The sequence below is a fragment of the Ambystoma mexicanum genome, chromosome 3q (assembly GCF_040938575.1).
Source record: "Ambystoma mexicanum isolate Mex_15411 chromosome 3q, UKY_AmexF1_1, whole genome shotgun sequence".
Lineage (NCBI taxonomy): Eukaryota > Metazoa > Chordata > Amphibia > Caudata > Ambystomatidae > Ambystoma > Ambystoma mexicanum.
The window spans coordinates 757279402-757305550 of record NC_090926.1 but is presented as its reverse complement, the minus strand read 5'-3'; the positions used below and the strand labels follow the sequence as shown (position 1 = coordinate 757305550).

Genomic DNA, 26149 nt, shown 5'->3' with positions numbered 1-26149 from the left:
TGTGTGCAGATTAGCCCCACACTTTTTCTGCAGGTTTATCTACCATCATTCAATTTCATTTAAAATGTAAAAAAATCCCAGGCGAGCGCACACCCACCGTGTGGATGGTCGAATCCTCACACATGTCATGTTTGTCCTTTAAAAAGATCATTAAACAAATGCTGCTGCCACTTTTTTGTATTGAGTACAGGTAGAGCAGAGGTGTGAAAATGCAAACGAAGTCCATGCCCTTCATGTGCTGGACAGACTTTCTTCTGGTGATATATTGGAGAGGGGTGAGCTGAAGCAAAAGTCTCAATATTATGAATGTATCTCTGGTCTCCCCTGTGCTTTGCAGTTGAAAACAACTGAGCTGGAATAATCGTTTATGAAGTCGCTATTGTGGTGGTCATCACCCGTTCCAGGGGCTGGAACGGGGGATAACGTCCCACAGCCCAAGTTATTGCCCCGAGCGAAACGAGGGCACATAACGGGGACTCCGGGCCATTATCCCCTGTTCCAGCACCTGAAACAGGGGATGAAGGACATTAGCACCCCAAGTTACCAAAAAAAAAAGATTTTCTTCCTACAGCGGGGCGCGTGCAGCGTCTCACTGTAGGAAGGAAAATCCTTTTCCAAGATGGCCGCCATGGAGCGGGAAGGCAGGGCTCAGTATGGAGCACCTCTTCCCTTTCCATGGTAGCCTGCAAGAGGCAAAGGGAAGGAGCGGAAGCGGCGGCGGCAACTGCCGCTTCCGAAATAAGGTAAGTAGGGGGCAGAGGGATAAAAAGGGACAGAGGGTGGGGGAAGATGGCAGTGGGGGGCGCCGGCCGTCAGGCGGGTAGGAATGTGCGCTTGTAGCAGCGGTTCAAGCCTGCGTTCCTAGCTATCTGATTCGCTGGCACACCCTACCCGGTTGCTAATGGAAAACTATATTTTCTTTAGGTGCTTATTGACTTGCTGATGACCTGTGTGAGAAATCTGAAAGTTACAGGTTCCAATCCTAGCCAATTCCTAATCGAAATAATAATGATTAAGTGGATTAATATAGCAGTTGCAGATACCAGTAAGTTACAAACTCTGAATAGAATAGCTCAGGAGATAGCGTACCTGCTGCAAAGAACTGTATTCAGAATGCAGGCCAAGGTTAAAATGCAAGTAAAATGGCTAAGTAGGAAGTGGCAGAGATGTGCTGGAAATATCTAAACAAAGGGTACAATTCCTGCCCTCCAACTTTCTAATGTTACCAAAATGACTCCCTTTGAATTGAGAGATGTTACTGATGGTGGCTATGTTTCTTTTCACCAAAATACCTGAGTCTGTGGCAGCAGAAATAGTCTTCCCAATATTAGAGAGTTAACAAAGAGGGATACTTGTGTAATAAAGACAAGGAGATTTAGAAATATTGGACCAAATGGATGTACAAGTGAAACAAACAAGTCAAATAAACATGCCCATGCCAATTAAAGATCTGAAAATCGGGACCCTATCGGGTCAGCCAAGAACCATGGAGCACGCTGGATTCACTATATATTTTTGTTTGGTTTCTTTTACCATGTCCCAAAACACCACAAACACACCCCACCTGAAAAAGAAAGAATAATGCTTATCTATTAATTAAAATATATTTTTCAAATGTATCACCCTCACTGAGTACCACAGATAGAAATCATGGCTTTAGCATCCCAAAGGCTTGTATTGAATAACACTTCAGCTGTCAGTAGGGTGGTAATTGATGTAATCACTCCTTTTGTGTTTCACTGCCTTGTTGGAGCCAGAAGGGTAACGATGGGCAAGCCCAAAAGGAACATTTGAAAGCACAAGTAGACACATCCCAGTCTCCCCTCACAGCGATGCATACATGCATACTATACCTTTGGGCTAGTCTTAGTTACTGGGGCCCTGCCCAACAAGTGGCACCTATGAATGCACCAAAATACAAACTGTGCTGTTATTGAACTGTTTAAATTCGGATAATATATTTCTGTCATGGTTTACACAAACATCTTTCAAAGAAATTAAATGCAATACAGAATGGATATACATATTTTAATGTGCGTTTTTAATTTACAAAGTGTTTTTCTTGTGTAAATAAGTTTGTTTATTAACTGCTGGGGTATTATGCATGTCTATGCAAATAGGACTAGCATACTCGTCCTCAGCACTTAAGAGGTTAAAAAGACAACTATTCGGTTCCGGGTGAATAGTTGTCCAACTATTCGGAATTCAGCCGAATGCTTAAATCTGCTATTCGGTACACCCCTAACAGGAATGTACACATTTGTATGGATGCAGCCTGTTTAAGAGTATTTTGGGAGGGGAGATGATGCACATAAGTGCGGCTTGCCAAATTGTGAAGGGACATAGCATTGCTTTCTTGGATTTTTTCCCATTCTTGGCGGTGGTGGTTATATAGAAATGTGCATTTATGGGTGTTAGTGTGATATTTGTTATTAAAAACAATTTGTATTGCTATTGAACAACAATACAACTTTCAGACGCCAGTAAATGATCCATACCATTGTACATCAACAGTGTCTGTAACTTTTTCTTTTTAACCTCCCCAACGAATCCCACCCGCCCCCAGCCTATCGCACCCACAAATCCATCACATTCAACCGTCTGTCATCGATCCAACATTGGTATAACCCCCATGTCTAGGGGGGGGAACTCCCGACCCCCCAGCTGCGCCATTAGCCGATACCACCAGCTCTTGTACCAGTTGCTTCCAGGAATCCAAAGATATATTTTGTTCATCTAGGGCACCACAGGCCGCCTCCTGCCACGCAGAGGTTTCTGCTCTTGACCATTTTTGGAGGTCACTTCACCATAGGCTCAACACCGGTCTCTTACACGCTTTCCAGCTGAAGCTTAGTATTCCTAGATCTCTTTTTATGATAAGTTAAAATTCTGCCCCATGATGCATCTGTCAGCAGCTCCTGAACGTCTGCCCCCCAGCTTCTCTTGGTCTGCGCCATCGTATCGTCGGATCTGGATAGTAACAGATCATATATTTGTGACACCGCATGTCCCCCCTCCAAAATGTCATACAGTATTTCTATAACCTTATCTTCCTGTAACATCCCATCCACAACCGGCCATCTGCTCTGCACTCCAAAAAGTAATACTGCATATGTGATGTACTGTCCTGCATGTATTCCCGTTCTGGAGGGTAGTGTGTCAAACTCCATTGGTTTACCTTCCCGCAATAGGAGGCCCACTGTCGTCATACCCAAAGGTTCCCAATATTTCCTTACTTTCAATCTAAGTTGCGAGTCTTCACCTCTTAACACCACTAGTGGTATCTGGGGGAATATGGCGAGTCTATATCCAGAATGCGACAAGCCCTACGCCATGCCCCTCTACTCAGTTTCAGGAGTAACAGAGGGTCCTAAGTACACAACCCAATGGTCCATATTATTTCTTTCAACAAGAATGGGGTACACTGTGGCTGTAATAGTGAAGTGTCTTGGGACCATTCATCGGACAACCACTTCACCACAAATTGTAGTTGGCACACGATAAGCATGATATTTAATATGGATAACAAGAGTGTAGTGGCTACAGTAAAAGCAATCTAAGATGGATGTTTGGGTTATGTGGCTATTAAGGGGATTTGTATTGGAATTCCTACATGTGAATGTGCAGTTTAGAGCACATTGGCAGCGTGGTGGGGGAGCCAGCCAATCAAGGCTCAAGAGTCACCCCACTTTTTTCAGAGGGCACCTTGATATACTCCTTTCTAGTGATGCCAGATTCAATTGGTATGTTAATGAGTCCCCCACTTGTTTTTAGGACGTTACCTCTGCAGCCAATTAGGTTGCTTGGACCATGGCTGAATCCCACGATCCAAGCCCACGTTCCAAGCAACCTGAAGGCTGCGCCCATGCCCGGCCAACTTCCCCTCACCCTCTCCTCCCCCATATCCCACTCACCTTAATCTTTTGGCGGGGGCTCATCTTACTTGAGCGGTGTCCCGCCATTTATACAAAAAATGCACTACTGTCAGCACCCCGGGTTTCCGGATTGGAAACCTGCTGTGCTAATAGCAATTATTTTGGAAGATTGGGATGGAATGTTTGAAGATCAAGAAGAATCACTCATGGCATTCCGCAAGGCCATGAAAACCACGATATTCGCCTGATTAACACCACACTCGCCTCACGTGAGTGCTTACTGCATCTCCTGTTAACCTGCAAAGTGTATTCATAACCTATGATCAATTATGTATAAATGTACAACATGTATATGCCTAACCCACTTGTACCTTCCCTGTAACTAAGTTCCCCTCAAGTACCAGCGCCACGATGCCCATGGTCTGTTTGTGTGCTATACACATGTAAAATGTAAATAAAATAAACAGGTTAGCTAGGGTTTGGTGACAACAGGGATGTTATGACCCAGTGGACCCGGTAGAGGAGTCGCTGCGAGCAGCGCTGAAGAGGCTGAAGTTTGTTGCTATTTAAGAATGGTGAGGTCTTCCAAAAAAGCTGTTAGGTCGCTGGCAGTTTTGAGGAAGTTGTAGAACATTTTAGGCTTGGGAGGCAGAAATATGGTACACTGTCCTTCTAGGCCGCAGTGGTAAGAGATGGTTCTCAGTTAGGGCTGATTGTAAATGTATTCATGAGTTGCGAAAGTGGGGCCCATAACACCTCCGAGTAAAATTACACCTTAAGATGACATGGGTGAGGGTGGTGACTGTTCACTGTTGTAGGGTGGTGATTGTTCACTGTTGCAGGGTGGTGACTGTTCACTGTTGTAGGGTGGTGGTTGTTCACTGTTGCAGGGTGGTGACTGTTCACTGTTGTAGGGTGGTGGTTGTTCACTGTTGCAGGGTGGTGACTGTTCACTGTTGTAGGGTGGTGGGTGTTCACTGTTGCAGGGTGGTGACTGTTCACTGTTGTAGGGTGGTGGTTGTTCACTGTTGCAGGGTGGTGACTGTTCACTGTGGTAGGGTGGTGATTGTTCACTGTTGCAGGGTGGTGACTGTTCACTGTTGTAGGGTGGTGGTTGTTCATTGTTGCAGGGTGGTGACTGTTCAATGTGGTAGGGTGGTGCCTGTTCACTGTTGCAGGGTGGTGACTGTTCACTGTTGTAGGGTGGTGGTTGTTCACTGTTGCAGGGTGGTGACTGTTCACTGTTGTAGGGTGGTGGTTGTTCACTGTTGCAGGGTAGTGACTGTTCACTGTGGTAGGGTGGTGATTGTTTTTCTCTCTTACTTTACAGACGGACACAAATTTGCAAAGGATGTTAAGAAACTGGTCTGGATCTGAGGATATTGCATCAAGTGGAATGGAGTGCGCATATCCACACGAAGTGCCATGGGAAACAGATTGGGCAGAATTTTGCGAAGATTGCTGTAACTTGATCTGAGAGGCGGGTATGGGCCGCAGACAGATATGGGGTCATACTAGTGATGAATGTGGATGAGAATGAGTTAGGGTTTGCATTTTAATCACTAACGAAAGAAAGAAAGAAAGAAAGAAAGAAAGAAAGAAAGAAAGAAAGAAAGAAAGAAAGAAACAAAGAAAGAAAGAAAGAAAGAAAGAAAGAAAGAAAGAAAGAAAGAAAGAAAGAAAGAAAGAAAGACCTAGAGGAATTGAAAGAGAAATGGTAAGGAGCCCAGTGTCCATGCTCAATAAATTCACCTAATAAAATATATAAATAAATGATGTACATTTTGGATTGAAAGACACCAGAATGGATTAATAAAATATAAATAAATGAAGTGCATTCTGGATTGAAAGACACCAGAATGGATTAAAGTTGTGCCTTTGTAAACTGGAAGGAGACGTTTGTTTAGCCTGCCTTTAGCGATCGACGGCTGGCTAATCCGAAGGCAGCTAGCTCCTCTGCACATGATTTATAATGGCGCGCAGTCTCTCTTGCCGCGCTGTGAGGTGCGGCTGATATCCAGCAGCAAGCGGCCGTGCATCCTGTCGAGTTTCGCCCGTGTCGGTGGAGCAGCTGGAGGCCTCATCTCTGGCCCTGAGTCTGCACCAGAGGTGTTGGTAACCGCACTCAGGAAGGACCGGTAAAGCCAATGGGAAGCTGAGGCCAATGGCGCATGGCCTGGGCACGTGGGAACAGCGTTCCTCCAGGCAGGCCGCAGGATGCGGCTCCTTCCAGTCATTGTCCCGGTGCTTCCCGTTGCAGCTGGTCCTTGCTTATAACCTTTTCCTTTCGCTCTTCCAGGGTAGAGTCATGGCCGCTGGGAGCACGCTCTTCGCCCAGGAGTACCTGCGCTGCCCTGTCTGCCTAGACATCTTCAAGCACCCAGTTACCATCCCCTGTGGGCACAGCTTCTGCCTCACCTGCATTAGACGCTGCTGGGCACAGCTGGAAGCCCAGTCCGCTTGCCCCCAGTGCCGAGAATCCTTCGAGCCCACCCCCCGCCTCTGCAAAAACAACATCCTTGCTCAGTTGGCGGAGGATTTTGCCAGTTCTGAAGCAAATGCCCCCGGGCCTAGGGACAGACCATGTGACTTCTGCGCTGGTCCGAAGATCAAGGCCGCAAAGTCGTGCCTTGTCTGCGCAACGTCTTACTGTCTGCAGCACCTCCGACCCGATAGTCGGGCATCGGCGCCAAGAAGCGCCTGGTTTAGCACCCGGGCGCCCTGCCTCCAGCACGGAAAGCCACGTGTCCTCTTCTGCAGGACTGACCAGGCGTACATCTGCTCCGAGTGTGGGCAACAGGAGCACCGAGGGCACGACACCATGGAAGCAGAGGCAGGCGACACGGAACAGAAGGTAACATCTATAATATCATTTGCCGCCCTTTTTTTTTGACAAGGTTTGCAATGCCTGTGGTTGTTTCAGACAGCCATTCAGTGGGTCAACTGGCATGCCACTTTATCTAGTTACTCACTGATTTCATAGGCAGGAACTACTGTTCTCATTTCAGAACGAATCCCAGGTCGGGTGGTGGCGGGTACATGTTTGTTTTCACTTTTATTTGGAGGGAGAACAAACAAAATAGGATTCTGCTGATTCAAAGCACACACAAAATGGCTTACTGCTTATTCAAACGCCAGGGAGAACAGACAAAACGCCTTCCTTATTAGTCAGAGCAACTTGAGGAGCAAATGGAGTGGCTTAATGCTCCGTCAATGCACCATGAGGTCCAAGTCACCAGTTACTTGTTATGTTAGCTGCATGGTCACACTACAAATAAACGCATTGTGTGTGTATGTGTGCCTCTATTCGAATCATTGTAAGGTTAAACTTCCCGGGTCAAACCCGGCTCCAGGAATTTGCATTTGGGTGGTCCAGGTTTGCAACCGGGGTGACCTAATTCCCAATGGGTGTGGTGATGGGAGCTGATGAATTTTGTAATTGTAGGTGCATAAACATTTTGCACAAAAATATCAGAACCAACCACGGGGGCTACAGGGGTGGGTTTAGTGTGTTTGGGGAGGGGGGGCGGGATCCCCCAGAGAACATGTTTTGATTAATGTGTTAAAATGGTGCATTTTACAGCACACTTGAAGTGAACATTTGGTTAAAAAGACAGACAGTTTGCAATTGGTTGCGTAGGTTAACTCATGAAAAGATTCAATCGATGCAAGCCATGATGCATTTGCCTGCAATATGTGCCAGTATAAAACATTTTCACACAGGCTGTGCCATACATTTCCATGATGGCTGCCCCAATATGTCAGTTTGACCATATAAGAACATATTCATATTTGCTTTGCACATAATGCCAGTAATGTTAATTATTTAATTGGAGTGGAATAGATATTTGCTCACAAGTATGCAAGAGCGACTGAGCGTAGCAAGGAAGCCTGGACCAACGAAAGAGGTTTGGGGTGTCAGTACACACCAGATAAAATGTTTTGAATAATTGGTTGCAATGGTGTATTATACAGCACACTTTCTGTGAAAAATTGGGTGAAAAGCCAGACAGTTTGAAATCGGTTTTGTAGGGTAACTCATGAAAGAAATCCAATAGATTAAAGTCACCTACAGTGATGCATTTTCATGGCTGCCCCCACAACATGTGAAAGTATAAAAACATGTTCATGCTGGCTGTGCCCATACATTTCCATGCTGGCCGCGCCAATATATACCAATATAAGAAAATATTATTGTTTGCTTTGCGCTTAATGCCAGCAATGATACTATAAGAAAACACGTGGATGCTGGTTCCTCATTATATTTCATTATCCTCATGTAAGAACATACTCTTGTTGGCCTTTGAATTAAAAATGACATGTCACAATATGAAACCATTTCTAAACTGGCTGCACCAAATAACACATCATGCTTGCTTTATCATAGATGCCATACCAAAGAAATAACTAGAATGGCTGCACCAAAATGCCAGTCTAGCCTAATGATAACAGTTATCATGCTTGCTTTATAAAATGCCCATTTTAAATCCTGTGAATCAGTTGTACCCCCACCCCAAGCCCCCCAAAATCAGCAGCCCCACCCGGCACAAACACACAAGAGTACAACACACATTCTCTTGCTAATTCACACAGCATTCACTTGCGTACCCATGCACCATACACTCTCTCATTTATATGCACACCCAGCACCAACCCATGTATCATATACTCACTCATTCACAAGCGTATATGTTTATAGTGCATTCTCCCAGGGGTCGAAATTGGGACGCATGAAGCAGAAGCTATTAGTAGATCCTAGGTGTCAGGGCTTTTCTTCTGACCAGGAGTTATTAAAGCATAATCCTACAAATGTGTTCTTGTTTAATGAATGGGGTAAAAGAAAAGCAGTCAGTAAAAAGAAGAATGTATGGAACACGATAGAGATATGAAATTGAGAGCTGCACATACTACAAGTCACAGTGAGGCATGGAGGATGGTGGAACTTACTTTCATTTATAGTCTGTGACACACACCCCAGAATACACACACCCTACTCCTTTTGTTTCTGTTGCTATTTTGCTCTGCCTTTCACTCAATTGTTGTCCATATCTGCTGCGTCTGCTGTTGTTTCACATTTCTTTCCCTTTACTTCCAGTCTTGGGCCAGAGCCTCCCTCTGTTGCTACCTTTGTTATTCTCTAGCAGTCTGACACCACATCCATTACACGGGCACTACATCTCTGTTGCTATCTCTTCATGGTCATGACAACCTTTCTGCTGCTTTCACTTATCTGTTACCAGCACGTTCTCACAATCTGCTCTTTCAGTGTTTCCCTTTGGATGAAGAGGCAGTGTAGGATTTTAACACTAACTCATTGCATTAATAATGCCCTTTTTGATAAAACAAGTACAACAGTAACATATTACAGGCATTTGGAGGCCACAGATACTTAAAGGGATGGTCTAGTAAAAATTTTTATTTAAAAAATAGATAGGCCACATAAAAAAAATATACTAGCATCCTCCGTTTTAAAACTTCCAATGTAAAATTTTGAGCTATTCAAGCTCAAAATTCGAAAAAGCAAGCACAGGGGCGCAGCCATTTTGTGAAATGGAGGCCCTCCTGTGCTGGCTTTTGCTTTTGCGGCACTAATGAAGGAAAAGCCAGCCAGCTGTAGCAAACAAAGTCTACCGCTGGGTGGCTTTCCCTTCATTAGTGCCGGGACTCGGAGGACGCCGACCGGAGACCAGAGCAGGAAAGCTGCAGCTGAATCTCGGTAAGTGCTATTTATTTTTTTTTACAAAAAATAAGCACTAGCTGCGTTTTTTTTTCTAAGTTTTCCGGGCTGGAGGAGCCCGGAAAACTTAGAAATAAAACCGCAGCTTTAAAAACGTTGTATTTATGTTTGCGGTCGCTTTTGAAGCGACCGCAAACATAAATACAACGTTATTGTGTTGGAAAACGCTGCGGTTTTAAAACCGCAGCGTTTTCCAACACAACCGTGTGTGTTTCTGCCTGCTGTGGCTATCACTTTGGGTCTCCGGTGCTCCCAGGGGAGCACCGGAGACGCAAAGTGAAAGCCACAGCAGGCAGAAACACACGCGGTTATGTTTACATGCCGCGTAGTGTTTCTACCTGCAGCTGATTTCCCATTTGGGGCTCTCAGGCTCCCCGGGGGGAGCCCGAGAGCCCCAAATGGTAAAGCAGATTCAGGCAGACACAACGCGGTTGTTTTCCGCAATGCCGCGTTGTGTCTGCCTGAATCTGCTTTTCCATTTGGGCCTCTCGGGCTCCCCGTGGGGAGCCCGAGAGCCCCAAATGGTAAAGCAGATTCAGGCAGACACAACGCGGTTGTGTTGGAAAACGCTGCGGTTTTAAAACCGCAGCGTTTTCCAACACAATAACGTTGTATTTATGTTTGCGGTCGCTTCAAAAGCGACCGCAAACATAAATAAGTTTTTAAAGCTGCAGTTTTATTTCTAAGTTTTCCAGGCTCCTCCAGCCAGACAAAAAAACTCAGCTAGTGCTTATTTTTTGTAAAAAAAATAAATAGCACTTACCGAGATTCAGCTGCAGCTTTCCTGCTCTGGTCTCCGGTCCGCGTCCTCCGAGTCCCGGCACTAATGAAGGGAAAGCCACCCAGCGGTAGACTTTGTTTACTGCAGCTGGCTGGCTTTTCCTTCATTAGTGCCGCAAAAGCAAAAGCCAGCACAGGAGGGCCTCCATTTCACAAAATGGCTGCGCCCCTGTGCTTGCTCTTTCGAATTTTGAGCTTGAATAGCTCAAAATGTTACATAGGAAGTTTTAAAACGGAGGATGCGATTATATTTTTTTATGTGGCCTATCTATTTTTAAAAAAAAATTTTTACTAGACCATCCCTTTAATTGCAATTAGCAGAGAACCTGGCAGGATCTGGTGCAGAGAAGAGTGAATAAAGTCAGAACAACTGTGGAATCAATATGGAAGCTACTTTGCACACTCAGTAACACTCCCTAGATCACAGTAATGGCCAGTAGTTTCACAGCATGGCAAATAACAGAAGCTACTATTCCACCAAATAAATACCACTCATTGTATCAACTGCTGAAGAACCACAGGCAGACTGCTGCCCTAGAACCCAAATCTGTGCATGTAAATTTCACTAAAATCTCCGGAGATTTAAATATGTACCTGAGCACATGGGTTGAACCCGCTACAAAATAACTGCTGAATTTGAAAACGCTAAATCGCACTAAAGCATTAATGCGGTTATGCCAGTTGCACGCATTGTATACCTAACTTGACTATTTCAGTCATACTTGAACCCGTAGGCCTGGGTCCTTTAAGACGAGGTAGCAATACTTAGAGATGGATGGGGATGCAGAACTTACTCATACATCAATAATCAAACTGACTCAGGAAGTTGGAAAAACTTAGTACTGTTTTATTTGCAATTATCTAAAACAGGGAGTTACAACGGACATCAACGGATGTCGCAAAGCACGATCTCGATGAATTTCATAAAAAACAACTTTTATAGTCATCAGTGACGTCACACCATGTGGCAAACGACAAAAACCTACTTGAGGATGTGATAGGCTTACAGGGAACATCCAAGTATACGTTCCATACTAACAGGGGTTGTGATTGGGTCTCTAACATCAGGTGGACAATTAAGCCCTCCTCTAGTTCAAGTCATATCACAAAATCGTCACAAAATACATGATGATCTATTGGTTACACAAACTATAGGGCTCTCTGTTACATGGCCCTCTAAAATTGGTTGGCATGCTTGTACCCTTCTGGAATATTCCACACACTAGCAGAACGCAGGCTGGTACCTCAGGTGCCTGTGGGCTGGTCTGACCATAGCTTGCCACCCAATTAGCCTGACATCTATCATCACTCTTGCGGTCTGCCATTAAATTAAGGCTTTGAACTTGAACAGAAGCTCTCTGTGCCTGAGAATAAAAGGGAGTGTGGCATTATTTATCTTCTGGTTTCGGTGTAGCTCGACCTAAAGTCTATTTCAATCTGACCATGTGACTGGAGACCACGTTTTCAAACTCTTTGCTGCATATAATACTATTACATTATGAACTCTTGACGCCTTCAGTGTTTTTTCATTCCACCTCAAACAGAAGTTTGTTTCTTTTTCACGTTCATGTAGCTACTTGACAGACAACCAGGCTCACAGTGGCCTCCACTCTTGGTGCTGGGCCAGCCAGCCTTTCTTGAATTCTAATTCGCCATTAGCTATTTTCCAACTACGCCACACTGAAACCCTTTCCATTCATGTGGTTCAAGCTTTACTAAAGTGCATCGTGGAACATCCAGGTTCTATACATTCCTATGTATATACATTGGCACATCGCCGCAATCTATTCACTACGTAGCCAACCTCAAGATTACTTCATCTACTTGCGTTACTGCATCTGTACAAGTGTAAAATTACTTTGCATTTTCTTCAGCGTTTCTTTGCATGAGTATCTTTATTTTGTGCATGAAATGTTGCTCATCCTTGACACCTCCTCTTCAGATCTTATAGAATGTCTATGTTCTTTTGTCTTGTGTATCTTTTCAGGGTGCGTCAGTTCTGCTCCGCATGATGTCACCAGTCTTCTTTCTTGCTCATTTTCACACTTCTTCCTGGGCTCTGTCCAGAAGTCCATCATATCTTCATGAATGCATATAGGGTTTTCTCAATGGATAACTTGTTTCAAGAATTCTTTGCGGTACAGGCTTCCTCACTGTTACTGCACATGTCGTAATTTCCGGTTCCCAACATATAGGCAGCATGGGGGCAGAGCTTCGGTAGGGGCTTTTGGCTCTTCCTCTACCCCCTCCTCTCTCACTCAGAAAGATGTCATTTTTGCAAACATAAGTGCAGGACTACAAATAGCAGAATGAAATATAATGGAAAAGTAAAAAAGCCAGGAATGTTTTCTCATTCCTGTCATGAGACAATATATGATCCATGCCAACATCATATGTGCTACACTCCTTTCAAGCTTTGAATACACAAGCCTGTGTGACATGCCCTGTGTTTGAAACTTGCATGCGTCTGGTTGTTATGCATGCTGTGCATAACAGTTTCTGTGCCACACAAAAAGGGAAAACGTGCATTTTGCACATGAAGCAGACATTAAGGAACAATCTGCTTTATAAAGTTTTAAAACGGCGTATACTTTGTGAAGCAAATGGGGTCTTTCAAGAAAAGATGTCCGATCAGAGGGCTAACCATCCAATTATAAACACATAATGAGTCGGTCCTAGCTAGAGGAAACAGGCACTCCTGCACTCTGCACTGTCTGCTGCAGCTACTTTGGGAACATCTACCTATGAGAACTACTGTTTTAAACAAAGGCAATGTGGTGCAAAAGGATTTTCAGACAGCAGTGAGGTCCTGCTGCCTAAAATACTCCTGCTTCCCTTCACTGCGAGGCCACCATTACACTTATGAATAGAGTAAATGTTTAACATGTACGTAGTGACTCCACTAGGTTAAGTGGATGAATTATGATAGGAATTATTTCATCAGTTTGAAATTAAGCAAACCTAACTAATCCTCAGAAATAAAGTCCAAAAGGGACTGATCTGCAAAAGACAAGCATAGCAGTCCATTTGAAACCTAACAAAGTGGCTTCCTCAAATGGTTCCAGCATTTACCAATTTGTATATAGAATCTCAAACACTGACATATTTATGCAGCGTAAATCTGTTCAGATGCATTCAGCGCAAGACTCGAATTTGATAGATATTTGTACTTTTTTATATGTTACAATAGTTTTATTTTATAATCTTCATTGATCTACATAAACCAATAAGTGTAAATATAACATACATGGACCACAGTAAACATATGTGCATCAATCCCTCAGACTCACTAAGAGAGAAAACAGCACACCGGCACTGAGAACCCTACATTGGCTACCAGTGAAAAAAGAATCTTCTTCAAAACACTCTGCACAACTTAAAGAGCAATCCACAGGCAAAGGAGCGGAATTCATACAGGGAAAAATGTCCATCTACAAACCAAATCAATCTGTAAGGTCCAGCAACAACATTCGCCTTGAACCAAAACAATACTCAAAGCGGAAATTTGGTGGATGAGAATTCTCCTGCATCCCAGCAAAACTTTGGAATTCACTCCCGAAAGAAATACAAACAACAGAAGACCACCTAAAATTCAGAAAATTCCAAAAACATGGCTCTTTAACTCACCGAGCTAAAAATGAAACACTGTTGAAGAAAACAGCCAAAACATGCATGAGAAACTCCCAAAACAACTGAAACCTAATGAACCAAAACCTGGATACCCCGGTAAAAAAAGCATGTTTACGACAAACCACCATAGAAGTTTATGAACCCTGTCAGACCAACATAACCATCGCATAGAAGGGCGCAGGCCACTAACATCAATAACATACTCACTGAAAGCTTTCTGATATCCTGCATACTCGCGCTCAAACACCAAAGAAAACACACACATACCTCTACCATGGCAGAAACCTAAAACCACCACAGAATACACATACTCAGCAACACCCAACTAAACACAACACGCCACAGAAAACGACACCAATTACACACAAATCATTCCACACACACTCATACAACAAACGCGACGTAAGCCTTACCAACTAAAAACAAACCCAGCACACAGTGACCGTTTTTTCTGAACTGAATCTAACAGCAGCACATCAAAGCTCTCTAGCGCCCTCCCTCTCTATCCCACTAACTAATTCCTTCCCACCCTCCTTCTTTTTCAGATCCACAAGAGGGCCTGGAGACCATGAAAATGGCAGCGGTTCACTTTATAAATCACAATAACATAACATCTGTTGAAAATGCTTTGCTTTGTTACAATCCTCCAAAGGAGTCATACGTGGAACGCTACTGAAATTCAATGGTCACTTTAAACTATTGCATGTTCATGTCCTAAAATGAAGCCAGCATAGGATATAAACTAACTGAAATGTTAGTCTTGTGTTTAGCCATCTACAATGTTCTGACATTTTAGTGACATAGTTTGAATGCTCATAACATTCAAAATGCCTTTTTCCCGCCCCACCTTCACATGAGCCATGTCATTGTTGATCCACCATTGTTTTCCCTATGGCGGCATTCTCCCTTTCCCATATCCTAGGCCCTCCCTTCCTTACATGCTACACCCCCTCATCCTTTCTCCAGACATTTCCTTTGCATCTCACCGTAGCCCACATCTCCCACCAGTTCCTTTCATTCACGTGCCCTCTGTTCACCATTTCCACTTCTGACTTCAGCTCTAAGTTGTACCTCGAGCAGCAATCCCCCTTGCGGTCATACCCCAGCCCCATCCCCATCCCTCTCCCCTGCTCACCATCTCTCACAGAGCCCTCAGAGCTCTCCCTCTTGTTGGCGACACCCTCTTCTTATGAGGCTCACATTCTTGACTCATGACTTTACTCATTCAAAGTTCTGCCCCTTAAGCCGTCCTCTTCACCGTTCCGCAAGGCATCCCACCATGCCCTCTGTTCATTTCTTGTACCATATTTTCCCAAAAACGGGAGCCAATTGGAACCCAGCCCACTGATCCCCAATCACAATCTTCTTCATTCCTTACTGCCACCACCCTACCTTCTGGACAACTCTTCTGGCCCCCTGCTGCAGTCGGCCCCAGTTTTTGGTGCAGCCCTCCATCCATCATCACTGTCACTCTGAGACTGAACAGTCTGGTTCCAGCATGTCTCCTCTTGTCACACTGCTTCCTTCTGCCCCAACCTCACGACTGGCTATCGCTGACATTTCTTTGTCCAAATTGAGAGTGCCTTTCTTTCATCCCCCTAGCCACCTCAAGTACAGCCACCACCTGCATATTCATTCTGATTATTTTGCCTCTGTCTGGCATCCCCTTCCCTGCCCCCATACTCTGATCATTGCCCTTGCTGCGCCTCTGGTCCATTGGTCGCCCGACTTCTTTTCCAACAACTGTGCAGGCAATTTCCCTCCCTCCATATATTCTGCTCCCCCACTTCCTTTTGTTCTCTAAATGCCCTCTACAAACCTTCCTCCTTCACACCCCTCCTCACCTGACACTCCATTTCTCCTCTTTTGTCTTCTCCTCCCCACCTCTTCTTTTTTCCACTACTAGAGCCCACCTGCATTACCTCCTTTTTGCTTTCTTTTGCCCATTTGTCATCTGTAATTGACTTATCGTCCTCTCTCATGTCCCTATCGCCTTCTAAGCCCAGCCCTTCTACCATCCCCAGTCTCAACACAGCCATCGCATGTGCCCTAGTGCTAACCCATTCCATTCTTCCTTCATCTTTGGCTATGGTGACCTTTAGCAAATCCGGACCTGCTTGTTCAGCCCCATTGCCCCCTCCGCCAATGCTCTTTGACCTCGGCAGGGAAGTGCAAGCCATCGCTGTAGCTGCCACCATACTCTTCCCAGAACTCTTTTCTTTCTTCACATGGCCTCACCAGAACCCTGTGCTGCTTCCTCCCTTATTTGGCCATGTCTCTATGGCCCTAGACCCTTCAATTGAAGTTGCAACATCAGCTCTTGACAGAGCTGAAGTTGTGCTCCCATCTTTTCTCCTGTTTGGATACCAACAGGGGGAGCTCCCCCTTTTTCAGCATGCTACCTTGGGTGCTGAGGCAGCTGTTCAATATGCCACTTCTGATGCTCTTACGCAGCTTATCTGCCCCATTCTTTGTAACGTGACCACGGGGAAGACAAGGATACCTACACTCTCCTGAGGGATGTTGTAAGCCTCTCTGTAGTCATCAGCACCGAGCACTCATACACAGACCTGCTGTGGAGTCTAGATTGGTCCAGGTAAGGCTTTATTATACACTCACAATTCTTCATTTTCCATTTACATTTTTCAATACCATTCTAAATGGCATCAATTCCTCACCCCTTTCTACTCAATAAGTGCGCAACTCCATTTTGATTGCTACACCACCCAACCTCAGCTGGTTGAAAGTCCCCACTTCAACATGAGACCAACCACTCCCACAGCACATGCGGTGTGACTGCCCAAATAATTACTATTTGTTAACAACCATAACTTGGTTGAAAATAGTGTCATGTTAATAAAAACTCTGATGTCAACCATTTACAGTTGACACAAAAATGTATATTTACACTCACCTTTAGCAATAGTCAAATTCTTAAGACAACCATGTTTTACATTGTTTTTCCACTCACAAAGGTCAACTACTTCCAGCTGACAACACAGTACTCACCATTTAGACCTACACTATACATTAACTCTGTAACCATACACTACACAATAGTGTACCCTTGGACCACAACACATATACATGCACGAGACAACGGCTCATAACTTCCAAAATTGTAATTTCAACATTAGAGTAATTCACTGTCCCACATTCAGGTTATAATTTCCTAAGATACACCTAAACATTCCCTTTTTATTAACCAATGCTGCAATACCACAAATAATTGTGATAATCCCCCATGTGCAGCTTGATCAGGGCCACACATCAATAATCATTAGAATAGTGCAGCAATCACAAACCCCTGTCAGCCTACTCGCACCGTTGTGCGGGGGTCGGCCGCCGTTGCGGCCGTATCGTAGGACGTCCAGGACGTGACATCAGGGGAAGGGGAGGGACGGGGAAGGGGTTCCGGCACTTACCGCCAAGTTAAATAAAGAACGGTTGTATGCAGACCTGGCTCCCGCATATTATTGTAAAGAGGCCTGCGTGTGGCATAAACCTCACGCTGAGACTCCACAATGGCGACGAGGTAGACAGCCCACCAGTGGCGCATCGAGGTCTGCAGCCGAGCGGTTCAGCGCGTCGGCGCGCCTCGGACACGTCCAGCAGCTGAGACCTCCAGACATCCGCCGACTGCAGCGGGGAAGAGGAGTGCTCCGGACCACGTTGCGGGCCCCCCCCCCCGGGCTGCAGGTCAGCGCACGCGACACCCGGCGAAGCATCAAAGCCACCTGAGAACGCGGGAGGGGAGGGGCGCACCTAATAAGCGCCCGCTCCACACCCGCTCCACGGCTCCACGCCGCCAGCTAAAGGCGCAGAAGGGCGCAGGGAATAAGCACCCGCCCCCAGAAAGGCACAGGCCCCCAAGGCGACACCGCAAGGGGCATATCACACGGGCAGGCACAGCCCCAACACATGAGCACGTGCACAAGCTCACTAGGACCGTGAGCATCAGACAAGCTCACCATCCGAGCTGAACCATTATAGTTCAGCCGGTGCAAAGAAATCCAAGATGTCGGACTCAGCAAGCACGCCCGCTTCATCCTCGGGAGGGGCAGGTACCACAACAGCCCCGTCAGGAGGAACAGATGGAAATCAAGGCAACAATCTGCCCACACACACGGAAGGAGGAGCAGCACAAGTGATGCATATGCCAAACCCCTTTGAAGTAAGAGACACATCAAATTTAGGACCCCGGTGGGCCATATGGCTCAGAGACTTCAAGTTCTATATGGGGGCGATAGGGCTAACCGATGATGCAAAATTGAAGAACACGTTGTTCATGGCGGTTGGGCCAGCGGTAAGGGACATCGCCGGAGAGTTACTCAACGTTGACACAGTCACATATAGCGAACTCCATGCCAAATTATCTGAATACTTCGCCCCACACACGAACTTCGACTATGAACGTCACATATTCCACACGACCAGACAAGAAAGGGGTGAATCCATAGACAACTTCGTCATGCGCCTGCGCATAAAACTAAAGCATTGTGAATTCCACAAATATTCAAACGAAGAAGCACTCAGATCGCAAGTGATCGCGGGATGCCTCTCGCAACCTTTTCGCAAACAACTCCTGCAGAAACAAAGGTCACTTGAAGAAATTCTAGCACTGGCCCGCATCGCATGGAGGCCGCTGTAGACTCGCAACTGGACAATCTGGGGAAAGTCTCCATACAACAACCAGGAGAACACACGGAATCAGTTAACAAACTCCACACATCCCGTTCAAGGAGGTAAGCGCACAGAAGCCACCTGTTACAAGTGCGGATACAAATATCCACACGCAGGGGAGTGCCCAGCCCTGGGACAACAATGCGCGGCGCGCGGCTGCATGGACCAGTACAGGGCCATGTGTAAGAACCCCCCAGTCCACGCACAGGGCAGACCCCGAACACAAGAGAGGCGCCGATACAGTTGACAGAGCCCGCCCAGGCCAAGAGGTGAGAGCGACCGGAAATCGACGAAAAGAGAGGACAGGCGCTCTCACAGAAGACGTTATGTACGATACATAGAAACGCGATCCCCCACCAGTAGCGACTCCCCGTCCTCAGGAGATGATCAAAGGAAGAAGGGCTATGTGTGGGCCATCAATACCAACACGGCAGCCACACAACACAGCCCTATACTCACGTTAAACGTAAACAACACGCCGGTGAAGTTCTTCATAGACACCAGGGCCACCGTGAATATCATCAATGAACAAACTTACGAAGCGCTGACTCCACCACCTAAAATCAAGAAAGCCTAGATAGACATATACCCGTATGGATCCACAACTCCCCTACCGTGCAAAGGCACAATCACAGTGTGGTGCACCCACAAAGAACACTCTGCGAGAATCCCACTACATATCCTCAAAACGGAAGCTGACAGTGGCTGCATTCTAACCTTCAGGACCGCAGTGGAAATGGGCCTCCTCTATCAGCTAATGGCTCATAAGTACTTCGCCAAACCGGAAGCGATTGAACAGACCTTCCCCAAACTATTCCACGGCCTAGGAAAGCTGAAACATAGGAAAGTACACCTACACATAAACCCACTCATTAAACCGGTAGCCCAACACTACCGATGGATCCCGTTTAACATTCAAAGACAAGTGGAAGAAGAACTCGACAAGTTGATCAAGATGGACGTTATAGAGCCGTATCGGGGCCCACTCCCTGGGTCTCACCCATCATCCCTGTCCCCAAGAAGTCACCAGACGGGTCCATCCGTCAGTGCGTTGACATGCGCAGAGCAAACACCGCCATCGAGAGGGAGAGGCACCAGGCGCCCAGGATCACAGACATGATCCATCTCTTACACGGATCAAGAGTTTTTTCAAAACTGGACTTGACAAAAGGGTATCACCAGATCGAAATCGCAGCTGAATCCCGATACATCACCACTTTTGTTACTCACCTTGGTTTATTTCAATACAAAAGACTCAGTTTTGGCATTTCTTCCGCTGTTGAAATCTTCCAAGAAGAGATTCATAAAGTAATTCGGCACATCCCAAACTGTCTGAACTACTCAGATGACGTCCTGGTCTATGGCAAAACGCAGGAAGAACATGACAGGGCGCTCCACAAAGTGTGTCAGGCGATGGAAGAGGCTGGCCTCACACTAAACAAAGCAAAGTGTGAATTTTCCAAGGGATCTCTGAGATTTTCCAGTCACATATTCTCAGAAAAAGGCACTGAGAAAGTGGAAGCACTGAACTCTGCCACCCCCCCCACCGTGAACACAACAGATCTGCGCTCGTTCCTGGGCCTAGCTAGCTATTGCTCCAGATACCTGAAGGACTATGCCACAGTCAGCAACCCTCTTCAACTGCTCACGCGCAAGGACACACCGTTCATCTGGTCGAAGGCGTGCCAAGAGGCGTTTGAAGCCATCCGGAGAGCTATTTCACAGGCAGAGGACATGGCGTACTTCGATGCCCGCCGGGACACCGAGGTAATTGTAGTCGCCAGCCCGATAGGCCTCGGTGCCATACTGACGCAAAAGGAGCCGGAGGAACCACAAAATGTTCACATAGTTGCCTACACCAGCAGGAGTCTGACAACCACAGAACAGACATACTCCCAGGCAGAAAAGGAGAGTTTGGCCGTAGTATGGGCCTGTGAATATTTTCAGTTGTTCCTTTTCGGCAAGAAATTTACAATATCCACGGATCACCAGGCTCTCCTGACCATCTACGGAAATCCCAAAGCCACCATGCCACCAAGGCTAGCCCGATGGGGCCTGAGGCTGCAAGACTACCAATTCACTGTAAAACACCAGCCCGGGAAGGAGGACAATCCTGCCGACTATCTTTCCCGCCACCCCGCGGCGTCCACGGCGTCTCAACCTCCATCGCTGACGCTTACATTAACTATGTCATACACCACCTACAACCGCTGCCCATTGGATGGGCAGAAATAGCAGCTCAGTCGGAGTCGGATCCGGCACTACGCATTGCTAGACACTGCCTACTAGCAGACAAGAAGGCCCTGATGAGGCAGCAGGCGAAGGCGGAAGCGGAGGAAATCAGGGAAGAGGTCAAATGGCTACATCTGGTCCGTGATGAACTAACAGTGGTGGAGGACAAGGTGTTACTGAAATGGTGCAAAGTCGTCGTTCCAAGGACACTCCGGGAGAGGATGATACACCTGGCCCATGAAGGACATCGTCGGGTAGCGGCCACAAAACGACTCCTCCGGCAGAATGTGTGCTTCCCACAGCTCGACAGCCTGGTAGAAACCATTGTAGGGGAATGTCACATCTGCGCACAGATAGCTCCGCCTCCACATCGAAATCCGCTACAAATGTCACCGCTTCCCAACAAAGTATGGGAGGAGCTAGCAGTAGATCTGTTCGGACCACTGAAAGATGGCACGCACGTCGTGGTACTCATGGATGAACATTCGAGGTACCCCGACGCCCAGATCGTGGAAAGTAGTGCAATATCAAGCGTCATTCCCGCCCTCGACCGGATGCTGTCAGCGTACGGGATCCCCAAAATCATAAAGTCGGACAAGGTCCCACTTTCATAAGTCATGAGTTTCAAAAGTTTGCAAGATACATGGGATTCCAACATCAACGGATAACACCTCGATGGCCTCAGGCAAATGGCATGGTCGAAAGATTCATGACCAATGTCAAGAGAACATTACAGATCGCCCACATCCAAAACAAACCATTCAAGCAGGCCCTCAATCAACTGCTCAGGGAATACCGCCACATGCCCCATAGCACGATGGGTATATGCCCAGCAGACCTGCTATTCCGGAGGCCGATCACCACAAGACTACCAGAGGACCCAAGACCAAAGGAATCGACAAGCCTGGAACAAGAAGCAAGAGTCAATGACGAAAGGAGCAAAGCACAAATGAAGGAAGCAACGGACAGGAAGAGAAGGGCCCGAGAAAATCTCATGCAGCCAGGTGACGAAGTATGGCTCAGACAACCCAACAACAGAAAAGAAGAAGCCACCTTCGCACCCACCCCTCTCGTCGTCACCCATAAGAAAGGAACGATGGTCACAGCACAAAGAAGTGACTACACATCCATAACCCGAAACAGCTCACAGTTTAAGCGGGTAATGCCCCACCACGGAGAGCTGTGGGAATGGGACAAAGACAGAGACGAAGTCAGTCCGCCGGAGGAACCCTACCATGGAGATGGCGAGGAGCCGGAGGCAGAAAGGGACAGTGCAACCCCTGTCATGAACCGAGCGACACCGAGCAGGACAAGACGTCCTCAGAGGAGCTGCATCAAACCGCTCCGCCTCATCGAAGAAATGGGGTAAGAGGACAGGAGAATCTTGCAGGTTAAAAAGGGGGGAGATGTCAGCCTACCCGCATCGTTGTGCGGGGGCCGGCCGCCGTTGCGGCCGTATCGTAGGACGTCCAGGACGTGACGTCAGGGGAAGGGGAGGGACGGGGAAGGGGTTCCGGCAGTTACCGCCAAGTTAAATAAAGAACGGTTGTACGCACGGCATAAACCTCACGCTGAGGCTCCACAACCCCCTTCATTTTAAATCAATTTCACTTCATTACTGTAAAATATTCCCATCTTCATAACATATCCCATTTTGACATTAAAAATCATCATAAAACATAGTTCCACCCCCATTCTCAAACAGTCCATGAAATAAAACATTTATCATTTGTGATAAATGTCATGAATCAACATCTGTAAAAACAAATTCTTTCACATTGTATGTAAGGAATATAAAACGTTATCTCCCCACAACAGCGCCAATTTCACTGTTGACACAGTTGTAAAAATATTGTGGACTATTGTTTGGCAATGTCACATATCTGCTTTTACCATAAATACCAAAGATACGTTGCAGGCACAAAATAATACCCTCAGGCAGTCACGCTCCGTCAGAACAAAATGCTTTCCATGTGTGCGCAAAAGTTAACCGTGCAGTCAGTGTTATTACATAGCTCCTTGTTAACCATATTGGGAAGAACATAACCATATCGGGAACAACAAAGCTTATTAGAATCTAACGTGTCATTAATTTCCACTTCCTCATTACGCAGCACTTCTCCTCAGGTGCTTTTTTCTAACTGCTCCATGACATGGCACTGTTTGTTTCCCAATCGCTTCAAACTGCCACTTCGCCGCGCAGCCGGCCATCGCCATATCCTCCTGGCGCTCTACTGACATCACCATAACAGTGTGCACTCCTCACCCCAATGTTACTCAAAAATAAGCGCCCGCATCACATTTACTTCTGGGAAAAGCACGTCCTGGAAGCGTTTTTTTTCTTCTTTGAAACGCTGCGCTCGTTATAATTGCGGATTTATATTTCGCATCAACCTCTGCTGTTATGGCTATACTCTTTGCTGGGGAACACTTCTCCCACATGGGTGTAGCGTTACAGAACTTGCAGCTTCCACCAGCAACTGGCCTCCTCACCCACCATCACCTAGTGAGTCACTCATAGCTCTCAACCATTTGTGTTGCAAAGGCGGGTGAAATCACCCGATTTTGTTTTTGGCGGGAGAGACGCCCATTGAAATGAATGGGAGTGCTGGAGGCTTGGCGGGTGAGTCAGCCTTTTACAAGGCGGGTGACACCCGCCAAAAGCGTGTGAGTTGAGAGCTATGGTCACTTTGTTTTACTGAAAAGCATGAAACATGTGTGCTCCTTTTACCGGCATATACATGTTACGCTTACAGGCATATAAATGTTCAACCTTCCTCTGTTGATATAAGCTGCCACCAATTTCTCAAATCAGGCAGAAGCACCAAGCCTTTTATGGCCTTGTGAGGGGCTCTCTGGGGAATGCTTTATGTTTGGGGACCTCCCTCCCAAAGGCTGGTGCGTCTTGCTGGGCAGGATGGTTATATATTGAAGGCCTGGGGGAATGGTGGGTCACTATAACGCTTCCCCCGCCCCCACAGCTCTCCTCACTGTCCATGTATGTCGGTTTAGCTTCCCTCTGTACTGTCCTTAGGACCTTTTTACTGCTTTTCTAGCATCCTCATCACCAATTGTTGTAAAGCCTCTCTGTAGTCATCAGCACACAACACTCATACACAGACCTGCTGTGGAGTCTAGATTGGTCCAGTTAAGGCTTTATTATACAGTATGTACAGTATGAACATATTCCAGTTACTCTTGTAGTATTTACAGTCACGTATGGCCAGGACAGGAACATGGATGGGTATTAACATTACTAACAGAGGAGTAGACCCACCGGCCATCCTATCATCCCAGCCCAGGCCCCCAACTGACACTCTCAGAACATTCATACACATATCCACTCAACATTCTCCGGAACTGCATTAATGCATCAACATTCTGATAGCAAGCACTCCAGGGCAGTGACAAGACAAGACTACAATATAACATCTCTCTTTCATACCAGATTCAACAACAACAAGGGGCCCTATCGGACGACACCAGGATGCAACATCACCCACTGCACATCGTCAGTTGTTACCCAGTGGGGAGGATGCTTGCCTGCGCCCCTTTTAACTGTGGCGTAGCATGAGATGTTAAAATAAATGATGCACACATGAGTCCCATGATTTGATACTTCCCTCACCATTACAACTCGGAACGTTTTTTTAATTGTACATGATGATTCATGGTACATCATCATGTATAATCGTATGTGTGCATGCCAGTAAGGGGAGGCCCCCAAACATAACACTGTACAGTTTTCAATGAACAGAACTGAGGTGTTGCTCTGCAAGCTTGTGCAAATCATGTTTAGAGATAAAGTGGTGGGCATTTGTTTTACTTTGTTTTGTTATTGTTCCATGTCATCTCCACTGTGCTCATTTGTATGGCATGAAAGTGGTATGGACTGTCCAGAATAAGGTCTTATTCTAGTATGAGAATAACTAAGACTGGGTACTATCAATTTATTACATAGAGAGTGGAACCAAAGTAATAAGAGGGTTGAATAAAGCACTACACAATGTCCCAAAGTTCTCCTAGCACCAAAGCAAAAGGGCGGTGCTGAAACACTAGTCCAAGGGGTAGCCAAAAAGGGATTCATCTGTCTTGGGCTTGGGTCCTCAGCATCTCCATGCCAGCCATCTGACCTCTGTCTGGATTTCATGTTTTGGCATAGGTGCGCGCTTGTAGGTGGTCCCAAAGCCACCATCAGGTGTGGCTGACTTGCAGGGAGACAACTAAGTGAAAAGGTGGGCACTACAAAAATACTGTTAATTAAATTTAGTCCACAGTAGATTTTAATTAATAAACTTTAACCTGGGGCATCCGGTTATAAAGAGGTCCTATGGCATAGGGACCAAAAATATTTACAAGCAAAAAGATAGAGTTGAACTGCTCTATCAAAAAAAACGTGCTCTCATTTGGCCCTAAAATCGGGCTGCACATTAGCTATGGACCAATTACCAAAAAATAAATAAATTGTGAACATTAACTAAATGTATTAAAGAAATGTTTATTCACATCTCCTGGTAGTTCTCCAAAATAAGGCTAGGATTATATGTACATATGCCAATGCATTTCGGTTGCAAAAAACCTTCATCAGGGCGGTACATTCTATCAATCATCTGTTCACATATATCAATAAATCAACAGGAATAGTGACGATTATCACAATAGCAATTCCAAACACATACCAGATCCAAGTGTTCCATAATGAGGATGATATGAAAAAAAGAGAGAAATTCTAAGTCAATGTTACGCTCACCTGGTTCCCACGGGGGTGTCGACCGGAACTGGGCTGCTGTTATTTCCACCATCGTGACGTGTAGCGCTGAGATGACTGACTGGACTGGCCCGTTCAGCCTAGTTTGTCTGGCTCGCAAGAATATTCTTCTGCAAAGGAGAAGAGGAATTAACCACCCGTGGAATTGAGTGACAACCCACCTTCCCCACTCCCGTTGTCTTCCCACTGATCACTCTTGATGTCCCCTCCTTAGTCTCACCTGATGGTTTGGAAGGATGAGCTCTCCATCCTGCGTCGACCGCAGGGGCGCGTTGATGACCAGCTACTTCACTGGCGTAGAGGAATTGGTGAGTTCCAGTATTGACTCTAAAGTCCAATTGTTCATAAGAGTTCAAATGTCTGCTCTTCACTCGGTCCGATTCCTTGCAGGTTGCCGATTAATCCACTCGAAGATTTCCAAATGGCACTCGGTAAGATTCAGGT

At 46.1% G+C, this 26149-nt stretch overlaps 1 protein-coding gene across 1 annotated transcript in view; it reads left to right on the top strand.

Annotated features, from left to right (window-relative positions):
- The first annotated feature begins 6088 nt into the window (after positions 1-6088).
- TRIM47 (tripartite motif containing 47) overlaps positions 6089-26149 on the top strand; it is a 278480-nt gene continuing 258419 nt past the window's right edge. Inside the window, exon 1 of the mRNA XM_069654743.1 lies at positions 6089-6729. Coding sequence (XP_069510844.1) covers positions 6184-6729 — 546 coding nt within the window. The 5' untranslated portion in view covers positions 6089-6183. The remainder of the gene's footprint in view (positions 6730-26149) is intronic.